The sequence below is a fragment of the Eulemur rufifrons genome, chromosome 7, assembly GCF_041146395.1.
Source record: "Eulemur rufifrons isolate Redbay chromosome 7, OSU_ERuf_1, whole genome shotgun sequence".
Classification (NCBI taxonomy): Eukaryota; Metazoa; Chordata; class Mammalia; order Primates; family Lemuridae; genus Eulemur; species Eulemur rufifrons.
The window spans coordinates 158,986,833-159,004,809 of record NC_090989.1 but is presented as its reverse complement, the minus strand read 5'-3'; the positions used below and the strand labels follow the sequence as shown (position 1 = coordinate 159,004,809).

Sequence of the window (17,977 nt, the reverse complement as noted above, 5' to 3'; positions counted from 1 at the left end):
GAGAATCTGGGTAGTGGACTCAGCTAATCTCTGCCCACTGTCCAAACAGGTCTCCTTGGAAGTACAAAGAGACATTGTCAAACCCCAGTGCCCCCAGACAGCCCACCCCTGGCTGTGGAGATCTGCAGTCCCTCAGGCTAAGCACAGAGGCACAGAGGTTTACTAAAACATAAGCAAATAAACAAGGCTTGAAACACTGATTTTCCTACAGGCAGGAATTCCTGGGCATAGCTGCACAACAGCTGAATGCCCTGAAGCCATTTGTCAGGAGAGAGCGCTCCCTCCCTCTGGTGGCTCCCCCAGCAGCCGCACTGCCTCCCAGGGTTCTGAAATGACTCACCAGAGCAGGAGAGGACTCCAGGATGGTGGACAGAAGCCAGCAAGCGTGAGGAACAAAGGGTTGTGGAGGGGCTAGCAGGCAGGTGAGCACACACGCTGGGGCCCCCATGGTGGAACAGAGAGGAAAAATCTTAACAGGCCTGCGGTGGCCTGAATTTTGTTTCTACCGGTGGTGGAATCAAACAGTGAATACGTTTCCCTTTGAATTTCCCAGTTCAGGAGCTCCGCGAGCCCCTGCAGAGGAGCCTTCCTACACTTACTGGTTGGTGAGCTGCTCGGCCCCCACAAACAGGTTGATTCTTGAGAGGCCTGTGCGAGTGCCGAGAAAGGCAACCTCCACGCCCTTGTCAGAATTCCTGAAACAGAACAGCAGACATCAGGGGATGCTTCCAGACAGTAAGCAGATCACGGCTTTTGTACTTCAAGACTCATGGAATGGTTTTCAACATAGCAGTTTTGAAACCTGAACTTTAACAGAAATTATAGGAACACACACATACAGACACACATGCACACACACATGCACACACACACAGCACAGAATGAAAACTCTTATCCTTTACAAAATTCTTCCTGGTGATACTTGCAGGAAAATTGAAGAACTTCCTGCCAACAAAAGCAGCATGACAAAAATGCACTTAAAACCAACAACCATAAACCCGTCTTTCTCTCACGGTTCTGGGTATAAATTCAGAGAGAGCAGGCTGAGAGTAGGAAGGGCTTTAAGCAGAGGAAGAAATCCTTAGGATTAGTTTTCTGCACCGATGCTACCAAGTCTAGCCTGAGATGGCTAATAGAATCTGCCGTTCGAGGGAATAAACAACTGAGCTACTGACCCAAATGTGCAGCGTCCCACAGCCTGAAATTCCACATAGTTGGAATAAGATCTGACTTCCACACAGTTATAGGGGCACCAACTTATAACTTCTATCAGAGCACAGGCTTTAGTCTCACCACCAACCCTCAAAAGATGAGGCAAGAAATGGCTTCTTCAAATAGCCTTGTAGGATGTCACAAATACAAACTCCAAGGATGGCCTTAGCAAGGAAAACTGATTTAAAAAATTCACTAAAAATAATTTTGTTTCAGCATTCAAGGCAAGTTTTATACTGTTTGAGCATGTTCTTCAGGAGATTTACAATGCACACTTCTCCTTTGAAAAAAGCAACTGGCCTTTCTCCACAAACACATAATTTTATCCTACAATAAAAGCATGAAGAAAACTCTACTTCTTGAGTTTTCTTCTCTGTCCTAGATGCTAGTAGCAATTTGATCTGAAGCACTACCCTTGTCATCTTCAAGGTGAGATCACTGGTTACTTCATCTTTGATGCAGTCAAGGTGGTCAATACTACCTTTAAGGGCTGAATAAAAACCAACACCATGCATTTGCTTCTGCTTACAGCCTGCACCAAATTGGACAGCCGGGCTGCCCAATCAGTTACAGATGTGGACTACAAAGCAAGCTACCATTTTGAAAATCTTTCGTATGTGTTAGGAATGAATCAGCAATCTTTGCTCAAGATTTTGAGTTTCATGAGAGCTCAATAGAAACATTTCCACATCCATTAGAAAAAGAAACCCCAGGAAAGCTTGATTCTTTTCCAATGCCCCAGGGAATAAATCCATGTAGGTAAGCAGTCCAAGGACACTCCCAAGTGTAATGAAAATGGTAGTCTCTCTTTGGAGCTCCAGACTCACTTAGTAAACAGCAAACCTGACATCTTCACTTGGGAGACTTTCAACCACAACCAGTGTCTAGAAGGGACTCTGGCCATGTCCAGCCCCAAACCTGATCCTCCTTCAGTGTCTGTGTCCTAGCAAACGGCACCATCTACCCAGGTGTCATGACATAAACCTGGGAATGATCTCTGATGGTGCAATATCCCTGTCCTCACACAACTAACCCATCATCAAGTCCTGGGGGGTCTTACCTCTGAGGCAGGTGACATGTAGACCTCTATTCTCTGTGCCCACTGCTCTGGTTCAAGTGGCGAACCCTCTGGAATGCTGTAGGAGCCTTTAATATTGTTCTTACCCCATTACTCTCTGTTCTCCACACAGCAGTAGAGAGGTTTTCTTTAATGCAAATCTGATCATCTTCCTACCCTTCTTAAAATCTGTCAATGATTTTCCAATATTTTGAGTACAAAATTCAAAATCCTTTACTTGACTCCCAAAGTCCTGAGACACCTGGCCCCTCTACAGCCTCATCTCCTGACATCTTTCGCCTACCTTCTATAGTTCAGCTACGTTGACCTTCTTTAAATTCCTCGAACGTGTCAAACACTTTCTCACTTCAGGGCCTTCGCACATGCTGTTCCATCTTCCTGGAGTGCTCCCTAACCCTTGAGCTAATTCCCGTCTTCCCCATGTACTCTAGATCGTGTCCACACGCCTCAATAATGTAGCACACCATATGCCACAGGTACCACGATGGCTAGGACCCCATCTGTTTGGGTTACTTCCATTTCACCAGCACCTAGTTCAGTGCCTGGCACATAACAGACACACAGTCAAGACTTAATGAAAGAATGAATGACAATGAGAACAGAGTGAATGCTAGATGGGACAGAAGGGAAGATAAAGCAAAGGAATGAACTAATGGAGAATAGAAAAGTGGAGAGAAATGAATAAATGTATCGCATGAAAATATAAGGAAATAGGAATGATTTTTTTTCTTATTCTTAATCTCTAATAGCCTACTTAAAATCATAGTAAAAATAATAATAAAAATAAGCTGCTGAGGCAGTTCCCACCCTAGTCTCTGACATCAGTTACCACTGCCTTCCTCCCACGGCCTCCGTCCTCCACTTCAGATACAAAACCGCAGGGCTCCATCCGACGCCCTACGAAACAGAGCTCTCCCTTCTCCATCCCACTCTACAACCGAACCTGGCCCCAATCCCAAGTTCCCTCAAGACTGTGAAGCAGAGGGAGCTGTGGCAAGGCAGAAAACAAAACACTCCTTCCGCCTCCTTCTCTCTCGGAAGTGTCACCCTACCTCAGCATACTGAATTTCATGTAATGTTAAAATTCAAACAAATTATATGTCAGACCCGGGAGCTTGCCATCCAAGCCCGAGCCGCTAATCTGCTCTAGCTTTTGTGGTTTGGAGCTTTGGGAGAAATTAAAGAACTTTAACACCAGGCTCCTGAAACAGCTTAGTTCTTTAAACCATAACCATATTTTGGAGCGCTGGTGAGGAAATGGCCATGGAAGGGGGACACGTGCAACCACTTACTCGGATTTGTTGAGGGCCAGGCTGGTCCAGTACGCTTCGATAGGGGCACTCACCACGGCGTCAAAGAGGACTTCTTGGATCAATTCCTTATCACCTATTGGGAGGGACAGATGAGAAGACGGCTTTGGCTGGGCTAGAATAAGGGAACGGGAGGCTCATTCTGCAGTATCTGCAGGCTACTTTCTTACATGGTGAGTTGCTTTATGAGTCAACTTCCTACCAGTTGAAAATATGAAACAGTTCTGATACCTGATATGCCCGCAATGCAAGAGCCTCTAAAACATTTGGATGGGACGATAGTAAACTGAGAGGCTTCAGTGTCTTACACTTCAGTTTTCTGCTTTCTCTCCCATCTCGTAGTGCAGGCCACGGGCCAGCACACTGACTCCTGGACTCGGAGACCGGAGGCCAGTACTCCTTGGACAGCTGGGTCTTGACATCCCCAGCTCTGTCCTTTAGTAAAACCTCCAGGGCAATTATTCAGTGCCCTGATCTCAGTTGGTTGTAACATAGGAAAGGGACACCATAACTTAATGACTACAGGGACTATTATTTTGTGATGCCTTCCATTTAAGACATTTTTCACTTTCAAGGAGAATATCTGTCCATATCCAAAGGGGCTCCTGGTAGAGCTCTGTGAAAGAGGCCAAGGAATGAGGGGGATATCGTGAGTCTAGGAGAGGATCTTAGAGCTCTCTAATCACTCCACAGAGGAGGGAAACTAATTATTAATATCACAGGAAGTAGACTAGTCCTCACCTTGACTGGGGACAAAAACAAAAACAAAACCACAATAGAGCTTTGCTGAAAAGCAAAAACTGGAAACAACTTAACTCATCATCAGTAAGACAATGGATAAATTGAGATATAGTTATGCAGTGACATTCTCTACAGTAATTCAAACAAATACATTAAAGCTAAGTAAGCTCAAATAAATTTCAAAAATATAACAAGTGAAAATGCAAATTATAGTGCATATTTTATTATATGTACATATTGTATTATTATAATGTTATATGTAGCAATCCATATAATATTATACCACACATTATATACAAAGTTTAATATACAAAAAACCAGAAATAATGCTACATATTGTTTATGGATACCTACATATGTAGTAATAGCACAAAATACATGAGAATGGTGAACAAATCAGATAGTCATTCTCTTCGGAGAGGAAATGGGACTGAGCAGGGTTACACAGGGCTGCAACAGTAACTATAATGTTTCATTCCTTAAGAAGTGCCTGAAGCAAATATGGCAAAATACCAAGATTTGATAAAGCTGGATGGTGACTATAAATGTATCTTTCACATTATGTCTAATCTTCTATTTTTTAAATATGTCATTAAAAAGTCAAAGTAAATGAACAATTGGGCTCATATGATATCCACCTGACTCTTTCCTTTCCAGAGCATCTCAGAAAGGAAATCCATTCTATGAAGATGTTGTTTAGCAGCTGGATAATCTCTTTACCTCTCTCATAGGATTGCTGTGGTTATTTCGTAAAGACAACATATGTAAATCACTTTTCACATCCTCGAATAGGTGATGCTTGTTAGCAGTGGGGGCAGGTGCCATGCTTGTTTGTGGTGGCTCTCCCGTTGCCCCAATTTTAGCTACTAGGGCTATCTTGTGAGAGTGTGCGGAATGCTCCTGCCTTTGGGGGCATCCTGGCCTGCTGCTGCTCTGCTCTGCCTCCTCTGCACAGCCACTGGCCATTTCTTACTCCCAGAGCTTCCCCCTGAGGGCACTTGGTAGGAGGAGGGAAGAACTTACACCACCCTGAGAGGCAGCATGTCCTAGGGGGGACACCATTCTTGGGAGAACCAGGAGACCTAGATGATGGCCTCGGAGGAGACAAGTCCTATTTATTGCCAGCCTTGCTTTCCCAATTGTACAATAAGGAAGCTAGATCAGCAAATACTTAAAGTCCCTTCCTCGTTGTAACATTTCCATCCTATCTGGTTGCTTGACTAAATGGTTCAGTAGGGGGACAAACCCAGTGGAAAGGGTTAAACTGGGATTGGGGATTCTGTGCGATTTGGGGTTAGCCACATTCTTTCTCTTGTTCCTACAGGAAGCAGGTATTTGGCTGGATTTCATGGGACTGATCGTGTCTGCCAAAGCAAAGCTTCCCTTGAAAACTGAGGCGAAAAATGGTTGTGAGTTCACTCCCCACCACCAGCGCATGCAGGCACAGCACGCTTTTGGAAGCACACTCACATTGCAGCAGAGGTTCTTTGCCTTTGAGGTAGAGCTTAATAGCTTCTAACTGAGACAGATGGCGGTGCTCAGGGTGGAGGTCAGTGTTGCAGTAGGACCTAAGAACATGACACAGCCGAAAGAAGAATATATAAATATTTACAGCAACTCCTTCCTTTGCCTTTGAACCAGGAAAACTGGGGAAGGGGGCACAAACAATTTGAAATCAAAGAGGGCAGCAAAGGAAGTCAATGCCAATGAAGGATTGTTTAATTCTTACCATTCATCTGCCAAGGACACATCAGGGTGTTCTAAGTCATGCAGGCCTGTGAAGGTCAAGGAGAAGGGGTTAATGAGTAAATATCAATCTTCCTCATCTTGAGATTTCTTCCTCTTTCTTTCTTTCTTTCTTTCTTTCTTTCTTTCTTTCTTTCTTTCTTTCTTTTTTTTTTGGGGGGGGTGGGGGGAACAGAGTCTCGCTCTGTTGCCCAGGCTAGAGTGCCGTGGCATCAGCCTAGCTCACAGCAACCTCAAACTCCTGGGCTCAAGCGATCCTCCTGCCTCAGCCTCCCAAGTAGCTGGGACTATAAGTGCATGCCGCAACACCCAGCTAATTTTTTCTATTTTTAGTTGCCCGGCTAATTTTTCTTCATTTTTAGTAGAGACAGGGTCTTGCTCTTGCTCAGGCTGGTCTCTGACTCCAGACCTCAAGCCATCCTCCCACTTCAGCCTCCCAGAGTGCTAGGCCGGGCGTGAGCCACCATACCCAGCCCACTCCTCCTCATCCTCCTGTGTGCTTCAAATATTCCAGGGCAGAGCTGTTGGGTGGGTTAAGGGTAGACATCAAACCCCAAAGGGACCTGCTTGGGAACAGGGACTCTGAGCAAAGTACATGTTCTCTTCCCAGGCAGAACTCTCTCTCCTCTCCACCTCACTTAGCCAGCACTGTCACCTTCCCTGGATATATGTCTCAGGAAAGCCTTAACCCCCTGAAGACAAATGATGCAGTACTGAGTCCTGAGGGAGAAGCTTAACAGGATGATGGTTAGAAACACTGACTCTGGGCTAGGCCACTCAACTCCTGTGTGATGTTAGCAGGTTACTTTATTTTTCTAAATGTCAGTTTCTTCATGTGCAAAACAGGAATAATAATAGTTCCTAAACTGATGGGTGGTTGTGAAGCTGAAATTATAGGTTGAACAATATGAAACTGTCAATACTCAACTGTTTTTGATCAGCAAAAATTACTAGTTGTTACAGGATCCTAAGCAAAACAAGTCCTTGGTCTGGGAAGGTAGCTAGGGGAGCTGGGGCTTGCAGGAAATCTGGAAGTTTTTATAGGATGCTCCAGACCACCCTAACTGTAAAATCACTCTCTCTCCAGGTATTTTCACGTGACTTGATTTCGATGGGCTATCAGCAGACAGACACTCGTGAATGATGACCTCAGGAACTCTGATGATGCTTCTAGCCTGTTTTAGGAAGTCAGTTTCTTAAATGACCAGTAATATCTTACTGCACTTAGGACTCCAGTTTCCTCCCCAGATGCAAATGTATAAAATAAGTAGCAAAATCCTAGACCTATCACACAATTCCACTTGATTTTATAGGAGGTAAAAATAGATTAGATTAAATATCATCCTAGATGGCCCAAGTGACCATATCCAGGTTCCAGCACCTACCGGTTAAGGGACCTTGGGAATGCCATGTCAACTCTTTGAATTATTTCAGCCATGAGTACAGACAATATTGTGTCACTCACAAGCTCCACAAAACGGTTAAATGGGACAGTGATTAGTCCCAAGAACAATCCATCCATCCATTGATCCATGCATCCTTTCTTTTTCTCTTTTCCTCCCTTCTGACCAACCGGCATTCCTTCCCTCCTTTCTTCTTTCCTTCCTTCTTTCTGCCCTCCCCCTATTCTTTCCTTCCTTGAATATTTTTACTGAGCATCTGCTATATGCCAGGTACTGAGAACATAGGCCCTAAGAATACAGCAGTGAACAAAACAAAAATCACGGCCTTCATCATACTTAATTTCCAGTGGCAGAAAAGATATAAGTAAATTAAATTAAAATATACAGCATATCAGATGGTGGCGAGGGCTGAGAAGGAAAAGAGAGCAGGGAACAAGGATGGGGGCACCGAGAGAGATGAGAAGGGTTGGGAAAGAGTTTACATTCCAACGATGGTCAGGAAGGCTGCACTGAGAAAGCGACTTTCAAACAAAGACCTGGAGGAGGTGAAGGGCAGTCATGGAGACCACAGGGGAGTGCACAGGGCAGGAAGAGGGACAAGGGTGACGGCCCTGGGGTGGGACTGGATCTTTCCAAAACACTGGGTTAAGGATGTCAATTCTGTCTTTCTGGTTTCAGTGCCAGTCAACCTTCATCCACAAAACCCCCTCTAGCTGTTTCATAGGACCCACAGATGAGACCCTGAAAATTTCATTGTTCTATAATTCTCTCATCTCTGATTTTGGTCCTTCTAACGAAATAACATCTAATGACAACTGATACTGCTGACGATCATACACTCTAATTTGCTGAACAATCATTGTGTACACTACCTATAAAAGATACAAAGTGTCAAAGGAGATTCAGAGAAGAAACAATTTTAGCAGGCAGAACTATAGCCCATACCTTCAACCTCAGCAGTGACACCTTATATTTCTTTCTAGCAAAAACTACCTGTTTACCATCTTTGTAATATCTGGCATTGGCAAAGCTTGTGGAAAATTCCTACATTCTGTAGGAAAGCATTGCTTATTGAAGATCCTGTAGAAGTGTGGTTGTCAGCCCCAAGAAAGGCCTCCCCTCTCTGAGAGAAGAAGAGAACAATAATTATGCCATGCCTCTCAGAGATGACAAGACCCTCTACTAGCTAGCCCAAGGGGAAGCAGCTTTCTTAGGCTCTATGACTCAGCAAAGTTGGCAGGGTTTTGTAAGTCCTTTTATTTACAGAAGACCAACAGAGAGAGGAAGATCTGACCTCATTTGTGTGGATAACCAGACACTCTCCCCCTTGCTGAGGGTTCAGACTACTTTCTTGCATGGTGGTTCCAGTGTGCTCTGAAATTCTCTCTATGTGACTCCTTAGCCTAACAGCTGTGGAACATGCAGGAAGAAGATAGGGACTAAAAATATGATCCCAAAGACAATGCAAAACAACTGTGTGTGTATGAAGGGGGCGGGGGGGAGGGGGAGAGAGAGAGAGAGAGATGGAGGGAGGGAGGGAGGGGGTGAAGGAAAAGGCAGGGAGGAACAGGGCCATGTACTGAGGATTGACTAAGGGGATGGACACAGGAGAGGTAAGTCATCCATTCAAAACCTCTCCTTCTATTGTTCTGACCATGAGTTGTTTTCTCAGCTTGACCTCAGATGCCTTAGACATGCATTTTCTGGCTTTATGAGCAGTGATGTCCACAGAACCAACATGACCCACAGAGCTGGAAAATTCTAGAAGTTAAAACATGCTTTCTGAGAACACATCCTAGAGAGTGTCTCACTCAAGTCACAAAGCTGCCTGTTTTCTCTTGAATGTCCCTGGGAAGAAAGCCCATGTGGGTAGCTCTGTGGTGGGCATGCTCTGGGCTCTGACACTTTAGTGAGTCTCTCTACTCTGCTTTCTGCTCTGTAAGATCTCACGATCACTGGGGAGACAAAAATGAACACCTGCGACACAATGCAGGGACCATCAGCAGTAAACCAGAAGGCTGTCTGTGGGATGTGGCACCTCAGGGACCATCGACCCCATTCTTCATTCCCTGCTACATCATCTGAGGGAGCCACGGGTGGCCCAGCTTCTGGAAGTTCACCACATTCATTTGCAACCTGTTCTAATCAATTAAAACTGGGCTCATAACTGACCTTCCTATTCTTGGCCACCCTTCCTGGGGATGCCCAGAAAGAGTACTGGTCAGGTCCAACTTTCTCTGAGGACATGAAAAACCCAAAGCCCAGACTTGGCAAGTGACTCACTCTAGGCCATCTGGGGAGCTGAGCCCTTCAGAGGACCATGCCCACCCCTCCCTGGGAGCTCCTGATACTGGGAAATGTACCGTCTCTGGACTGCTAGGTTGTCAGGAGATGAAAAGGACAGTATATGTGTGCTAGCGGTTTGAAAGCTTAAAGAGCTGTAACAACTGCTTCTGTTTACCGGGAGTTCACTGTGCGCCATGCTTTATGGAGACAAGAGGGTCTGGGAACCTCAAGGTGCCACTTACTCCGTCTAACCTATGTAAATCATTTAAATGGTCACATTTCTCTTTGTAGCAGGGCTGCCACGAAACACAAGCGAAATTTGTGGCTCAACTGTGTGAGAGCCTAAGGCTTCCACATCTTTGTGTTCAGTTTTGCCCTCTGGGCTTGAATTTTAACATTAATTTGTATTTCTCCCGGGACTGATTTTTATGTATGAGAAGAATATAGTTGGTGGGTGATTCCTATGAGTTGCCTCAACAACTTTGTGGATTATAGAAGAATATAAGTAAATTAAATCACAATCACTAATCAAGGTTCCCGCCATTCCGAAACTCAGGCACCATAAGCAAAAAGGTGATATCAAATGGGCATTTATTTAAGTCAAATGCCCAAGAGATCAGCCAGAGATTTTGACAGATGAACAAGCTCTTCAGTTAACCCAATAGCTGGCTCTGGAGCTTTCGTCCCACACCAAAGGAAAACACGAGCCAGGGCGGCATCTTACCTTCCTCGATGGTCACGTTCCCGCGGAAGAAATACTTCCCATGGCCTCTGGAGAGCGCCACACCTAAACTGTGCAGAGAAACAGAGCAGACCTTGAAACTCATGGCATCGACTGGAATAGACTTGTGGGCTAACATTTTTTTATTTTCCATTTTCACATTTCCATTTCATGTTACGTAAACAATTTTTCCACCAGTTTACTTCCAAAACCCCACTGATTATCGTTGGTGTTGGTTTCTCTTAGGTTCAGTCAGCTTCTTCAAAGTAATTTCTGATTGGAAATGCCAGCAGCAATTGGATTCTCTTGTGTGTTTTTCTAAGAGTTGTGGCAAACTGCTGGTCCTTCCAGAAAGCCCTTTTCTCGGACGCCCTCCCAAGGGCCTTTGCCCTGCTCTTTACACATCCTTGCCCTGAACTCAACCGGATATGGGTCTCTCCAGACCCTAGAGGTTGGGACAGGGGAAAATCGACCCCTTCTCACTGGCAAAAATGAAAACTTCCACTACCACTGTCTCGTGTGGCAGGCTTCTTTGCCCAATCCTCTCCCTAGTCTAATAGGCTTCTCACTCTCGCTGGCTTCATTTAAGCTCCTTTCTGGTTTTGCCTAAAATAAGAGAATACATTTTAAAAACAGTCTCTTCCTTTGGCAAACCCCCTTATCGGCTCATGTGTCCCTTGACTGCTCCTGGTTCCAAATGGAAACCACTCATGATCTCTGGCCATATATGACAGCAATGCTAGCATTTATTTTTCAGATTCATCAATTGTCAGTAAACTCTTTCTCTCCTTAGCTCTGCGAGACACCAGTTCAGGAACAGGAAGCAGCCCTCCTGCAATGTTTTACAAAACCTGTTACCACACTAAGTTAACAGTAGCCGGGAAACTTGAGAATGCTACATACGCATCTGAAAGCAGGCAATGAGGCAAAGCCATTTTTCAGGACTGTTACAAAGAGAAACAACAGGATTCAAAGGTAGACAAGCACAGAAGGACAGTTCAGAGAAATTGAAACGGAAGCACAACATGTGTGGATGGATATGCTACCTCCAGGTTTGAAGGATTGTTTTTTGGGTCATGGAAATAAAAAGCGAAATGGAACTCATGAGGCAGCAAGTTAGATGGCTGAGGACCCTGGTAACCCTCTGAACTCGCCTCCACCCTTAGTGGGAACCCCCAAAGCTTATTTGCTTGATAATGAGATGCAAAGCCATGACAAATTGAGTGAGTTCTCCTAGGTGAGCCTGAACCATCTCCCCCCTTCTGGAAAGCAAAAACAAAAGCAGCCTGGGAAAAGCCCCTTCCTCACTCTTTCCAGCCTTTCGGCAGGGTGTTTGGGTATCTTCAGATGATGAGCTCTGAGAGCGTCAGCAGGTTTTGTACAAACACAACTGATGGGTCTGATGGAATGTCCATGTATTATGGTCAGCTCTACCTGAAAGGAGTACCCTTGATGTCTGTATAATAGTAGTCATTTGTCATCACCAAAACCCGTTTCTAGATTGAAAAAAAAAAGTCGTAGAGAAAAGAAAACATGGTTAGTCTGCTAGGTGAAGTTTTCAGAAATAAATAAAAATAAATGGACACACAATGATCAGGTTAACAGTACTACATGAATCTTGTTTGAGATAAGTAAAGACAAGAGAAAAATGATCTCAGCGAAAGATATTTATTCCAGATAGAGCTTTCAAAGCTAATTTTTCACAGTGGTTTGTTTTAAATTAAGCAGCAAGAATGTTTGAGAAAAATGTACCCCTTTGTCCACTGTCTTCTTCACCTCCATGGAAAACTTCCCCGTCTTTCGATTCACCATGGCGTTTCTTAACTAAAATGAAAAAAGAAAATCGGTGTGTTAGTTATTCCCTGGGTCACCGTTTGTCTGGATACTGTGCATCCTCAGTTTGGGAGCTCATTTGGTGGCTTGTGCAAAGCAGAGATATGACAGGCCTGGGTAGTTTTCCCATCGAATCTCGGGTGCTTTTGCAGTTGAGTCTCTAAAATAGAGCTTCTGAAGAATAAACATCCAACTGCTCTTGCGCAATGTGGGAGAGGCGAACAATACATAAATGGCTTTTGACTTCAATTTGGGGTGCTCATGTAAACCTCAGGACAACAAGAACAAAATAGCCTGTACAATGATGATGAATCCTGAGACTCAGAGAGTGAACTTCCGGCAATCTGCTAAAACACTCACAAAGCAAGAACGTCTCTGGGGACAAGTTACGTTTTCAGAAGTATACTGATTTGTCATGGAGAAATCATTTTTTTAAAACATAATCAAGTTAAAGACATTTTCCTACACAGTAGTTAAAAAAAAAAAAAAAAAAAAAAAAAGGCCAACCATTTGGAAGACAGGGATTAGCTTTTCATAGCATGAATCATCTTCAAATGCTCCAAGAAATCTGGGCCAGTTAATGGCCTTGCTGATGGGGCAGGGAACAGGAGCCACCCCGTATCTGATTTTTGGAGGTCCCATCTAGGAACAGTGAGCCTGGCTCTCCTCCCCCACCCCTGGGTGACCTTGTCTAATTACGTGTGGCCCTTCCATGAGTTCAGAGGAGGACAGCAGACACGGTGATGAAAGATGTGCCGTCATGGGCACCAATGAAAGACGACAGAGAATGCCATTTAATTGAATAGGAGCAAACACTGACAAGCCACAGCCTGTCAGGAAAAGGCTCTTTCTCAGCCCCATGCCTTGGGTTTTTTATCCTTTCCCCTCTTCTCCCCTTTGAGGAGCTTGAGTAAGATCTGGCCGATAGAAAACTGCAAGGCTTGCAAGCAAGCTAAATCTGATTCGGGGCTGTCTAGGTTTGAGTTAGCATTCCCATCTTTTGTGAGATAGAGAGAGTAAAAGCATAATTTTTAGCTGGAGGCATGTATAAAATAAAACATATATTTTACTCTAGATATTTTTTAACAACACATAATGGGCATTTCTGGAAATATTTTCCCATTTTAACTTTTGTGGTTTTGGATGGGGAGAGCTGGTCCTAATTAAGTCTACTTTCTAACTTTTAAGAACGGCTCAATTTATCTTTAACATGGTTTTCATTTTTCCTCTTTCTGGTGCCTGCCTAAAGCCATTTGGGACCTTCCCCTCTCACATTCCCCAGGCAAGGCGGAGATTAGGTAAGGCTCTCCGTGCCTCTGTGCAGCCCCACCCCCAACTCCCACCAGTACAGAACACTCAGCGTGAGGGCCTGGGAGGGTCCAAGGCCAGGGTCACTGATGCCTAGGCTAGTCTGGCCATTTTCTTAAATAACAATGCAAATAGGTTATACTTATTAAACACCTAACTTGTGAGGCAGGATAGCACTGTAGTTAAGAAATGGACTCCGGAGCCAGAGCTTTATGATCTTAGGCAAATCACTTACCTTCTCTGCGACTCAGTTTCCTTTTCTGCAAAATGGAACTAATGACAGCAGCCATCTCACTGAGCGGCAGTGCGGCTTAGATGAGTGAATATTTAGAGGAGCGCCTGGTCCATCCTGAGCACTCAATACATGCTAGCTATCCTCTAGCGTCACCACCACTGTCGTCACCATCTGTGTCATCTTCATTATCATCTCCCACACTTTCAGTTAGTGTCAGGCGCCTTTCAATAGTTTAAGGAATCAGGATGAAAACTCCAGCTTGTTTGACACAGATGCCCACGCTCTAAACCAATGTTTTTCAAACTTTTTTGACTGGGAGCCATATAAAAAAAATACATCTTACTCTGATGATGCCCCTGCAGTCCCCCTATTTTAGTAGATTTCATTTGCTGCTCATGAACCACTAAACAGATTTTGTGACCTCCCCCCCAGCTCCCCAGGTTGAAAACTGCTGTTCTTAACCACCTGGGGGGTAGCACAGCACGAAAAGGAGGCAGCCCGAGGTAAAGAGAGGTAACACAGGATACCAAGGTTCAAGTTTTGCTAGTGACACAAACCAGCTGCCCTGTGACCTCTCTGAGGCTCAGTTTCTTCATCTTTCATTCATTCTGTCAAAAGTGCTCCTGAGTGAGGACTCCCAGACCCCAGGGATCCTGTCAGGTGCTATAAAAACTGTGGTTATCAGATTCTCATGAAGTTCAGATAATGTTGATAGATACTCTTTACTGAGCTCTTACTATGTATCAAACACAGGTTTTAAAATCCTCAAAATTATCTTATAAGGTACCATTATTACCACTATTATCCCCATTTTACAGGTGGAGAGACCGAGGCATGGAGAAAGCTTGTCCAAGTAACACAGCCTCTGCCTCTTGAGCCCATGCTCTTAACCTCTGCTTCCCAAATCAGGAAAGAAAGCACTTGGACACAATTAAATATTTTATAGCATTAATGTCAAAATAATGCATTATTATATATAGATTTTTTTAAAATCAAAGAAAAAGTTTTAAAAATTGACCGTGCAGTCTGAGGTTTTAACTTCGCAGTAGGCTTCTCCACAAGCTCTAAATGCTGTGGGTCAGAGCCGAGGGGAAGGAAAGGGGGTTTTGGTGATTTTCACTAGACTTCCCTGTGAGAATACAGCATTGTGAAGCTGAACATTCTAGAAATGTCACTCTTCTATCTGAGGAGACCAAGGCTCCAGAAGTGAGTCAGTGGCACCCCGAGGTTCTGAGATGGCAGAGGAACCCAGAGCGAAGGCAAGAGTGATGGGGAATGACAAGGCTATCGGTCTCAACCTAGGGCAGGAAGGGCGTGATCAAATGGTGCTGCTTGGAGTCGCCCAAATATCCTTTGAACTTGCCACTGCCTGGATTGACCACAGTGAACAACCAGAGAAATAAAAACGGCCTGGCAGAGGAAAATTTCCAAACAAGTTTTGGTGTGTTCATACGTCAGCATATTATGTGGTTGTTAAAAATCACATGTGTTAAGCTGTTCAACTTAACACATAGTCAAGGAAAGCATCAATGACATACCTTTATTTTTCCCTATCAGATATCTAGCATCTCCAAGTGTGACAATTCAGTAAACACGAAAGCAGCCTCTACCACAGTGTGGTCGATAAAATAAAAGGTAAAACCTCCTCAAGCTGGGAATAGCATTCTGGTGACAGTGATCAGCCTCCCTGGGGCCCTGCACTGCCCAGGTCAGATGTGCATCTCCCCAAGCCCCCGGCCAGTCTGTCTCTCTTCTGCAGTGCTGGAGCCAAAGCTGCTTGGATGACCAGAGTGCCCACTTTCCTACCAACCAGGTTACAGCTGGAGGCCACACTTCCTATTTTACTGTTCTCCTGCTGCTCTGACCTCTCAAGTTAGATCTCATTAAGGAAGCTTTCCCCGGAGGGTCATCGGCCACCTTAGGTTGTGCGTATAAATATGTAGTGATGGCTTATTCTCCTAATGGTGGCTGTTGTCCACACTAGAACATGAGCCCCGCCTTTCCTGGTGCACAGGCAGCATGTAATTCCCAGCCCCTGAGGACATGCAACCCTGGACAAGACGACAGAGTACAGAGGAACAGAGATGTGGTGGGTAAACAGGTGTCGTTCCCATGCAAGCATTCAGCCAGCTTATGAGAACAGACGTGAGCACCTGGGCTCTCAGGCTGTGCTTGGTTTGGGGGTCAAAGGCTCAAGCATGAGCTGGAGAGACCCTAGAGAGGGTGTAAACAACAACAAACTAAATAGCTAAAGGTCTCAGAAATATGCCCCAGGAGAAAAGGCTTATAATGGGGCTTTGGGAATAAAAGACTCTGGGGAAATTTTCCATCAGACTCATCATGGGTAAGAAGCAATGTGAGTTGACTAGAGGGCAATAGAAAAAAGGCTTATACTGCAACAGAAGGGATTTCAGTTGGATTCAAAGTAGAATTTCTGGGGCAGTATTCGCAACAATACCCTGTGGACAAACATTTGTTTAGCAGCTACTATGCACAAGGGACTCCATCCTTTCTGCACCCCTCCGGGGAAGATAACCCACACACTATGAGGCACTGAAATAGACTTTTCAAGGACTCTTGGACTCAAGGACTTAAGCACTCTTCCATGGAACACCAAAGGTCAAGAGCATGGCTTTGTGGGCCAGACTGCCCGAGCTGGGATCCATGCTGTGTGCCCTTGGACTATTACAGCAATTCTCTGCCTCAGTTTCCTTACCTGTAGAATGGAGATAGAAATAACACCTATTTCATAGAATCATTGTGGGAAATAAATGAGTTCATTCACAGATAGCACTTAGTACCGTATTGGCACGTGGGAAGAATTCAATATATGGTAGTCATTATTATGTATATGAGTTTTTTCTATTTATAGAAATAATCATGTTCACTGTGGAAAGCTTGAGAATGACTAAGAGGTAATAGGAACAAAACAAAAATCATCCATAGTTCCTTCAGCCATCTCTGGGAATTTATGGTCAAAGGATAAATATCATTAATAAAGATAATTTTTCCTTTTCAGAGGGATCCACACTGGTGATTCCTATCGGGCTATGCATGTCCCTGCTGGCTCACGGGTCTCCCACAGATCTGTTCTACTCATCGTATTGTTGTTGATGCAATGCCTAACTCATCCCGCAGACGGGGACAGAAGTCCTGCTCATTCTCCTCTAAGTGGTTTCTAATTTTTCTCTTTTTTCCGTATTTTAATTTTAGCCAGTCTATTTTGCATATGTTTTAATAGTATGTGACCTTGTATCATTTTTTGGAAGTATGCAGGGTCTGTGTTATAAATGTGGTCATTAAATTCAAGAGCCTAGTTGTCCAAAAGAAATAAGGTTCTCCCCTCTAGAAGGTCTCTGCCACTGGTAGACTCTGCTCCTGCTTCCTCAGTGGGCTCTGCTGACATGGCCTGTCCCAGACCTTGACCTAAACCCTGTCCTCTACTACCTAGGTGCAAACCCCCGTGGCCACCATATGGGCACATGGGCCTTTGTGCAGAATTCACAAAGATGCTTTATGTAGACTCCAAATTTCTCCAATCAGTGGTGTGAAAATCCCCCAGAGAGAAATGGTAGTTTGGGTTTTCCTAAGTCAAATATGTTGATAATGAAGGAGTTCACATTTCAAATGCACCATTCTCCCAGGGTGATAAGACAAGAGACCCACACCAAAGAGGCAACCAGAGCCCACTCTGTGTGGAAGAAGAGCACTGGACTTGCGTTAGCAGTGGGAACTGTGACAGTGACAGCCGGAACCCAGCCCGTGGGGCAGATGAAGGAGAAGAACATGAGACTGGGCACCTGACACCTGCAGCCTCAAGGAGAAAGGACAACAGGAGGAGGTAAGAGGCATTTCCCAACCATGATTTGGACAAGGAAGTATCAGCTCACTGAAAATTAGCTGGGACTAGAGTGAGCCGAGTGCCATGTAGCATGCAGAGGAGAGGAGTGTGTCAGCATGGTGTTAACTGGCAGAGGGTGTGCTTGGTGGACCAGGGGACTCTGAGGGAAGGGTGGGCATGGCCGAGTCTGCCTTCCACGTTAGCCTAGGTGGAAAGGAGGAAGGGATGGAGAAGCACATAGGCCATGAGGTTCAAGCCCCCCT

The 17,977-nt window shown here is 44.7% G+C and overlaps 1 protein-coding gene across 1 annotated transcript in view; it reads right to left on the bottom strand.

Moving 5' to 3' along the window:
* Positions 1-17,977, bottom strand: part of CACNA2D3 (calcium voltage-gated channel auxiliary subunit alpha2delta 3) — an 850,367-nt gene that overhangs the window by 163,197 nt on the left and 669,193 nt on the right. Inside the window, exons 19-25 of the mRNA XM_069473712.1 lie at positions 12,250-12,321; positions 11,932-11,993; positions 10,501-10,568; positions 6,071-6,116; positions 5,812-5,909; positions 3,583-3,676; positions 600-695 (exon numbers count right to left, since the gene is read on the bottom strand). Coding sequence (XP_069329813.1) covers positions 600-695; positions 3,583-3,676; positions 5,812-5,909; positions 6,071-6,116; positions 10,501-10,568; positions 11,932-11,993; positions 12,250-12,321 — 536 coding nt within the window. The remainder of the gene's footprint in view (positions 1-599; positions 696-3,582; positions 3,677-5,811; positions 5,910-6,070; positions 6,117-10,500; positions 10,569-11,931; positions 11,994-12,249; positions 12,322-17,977) is intronic.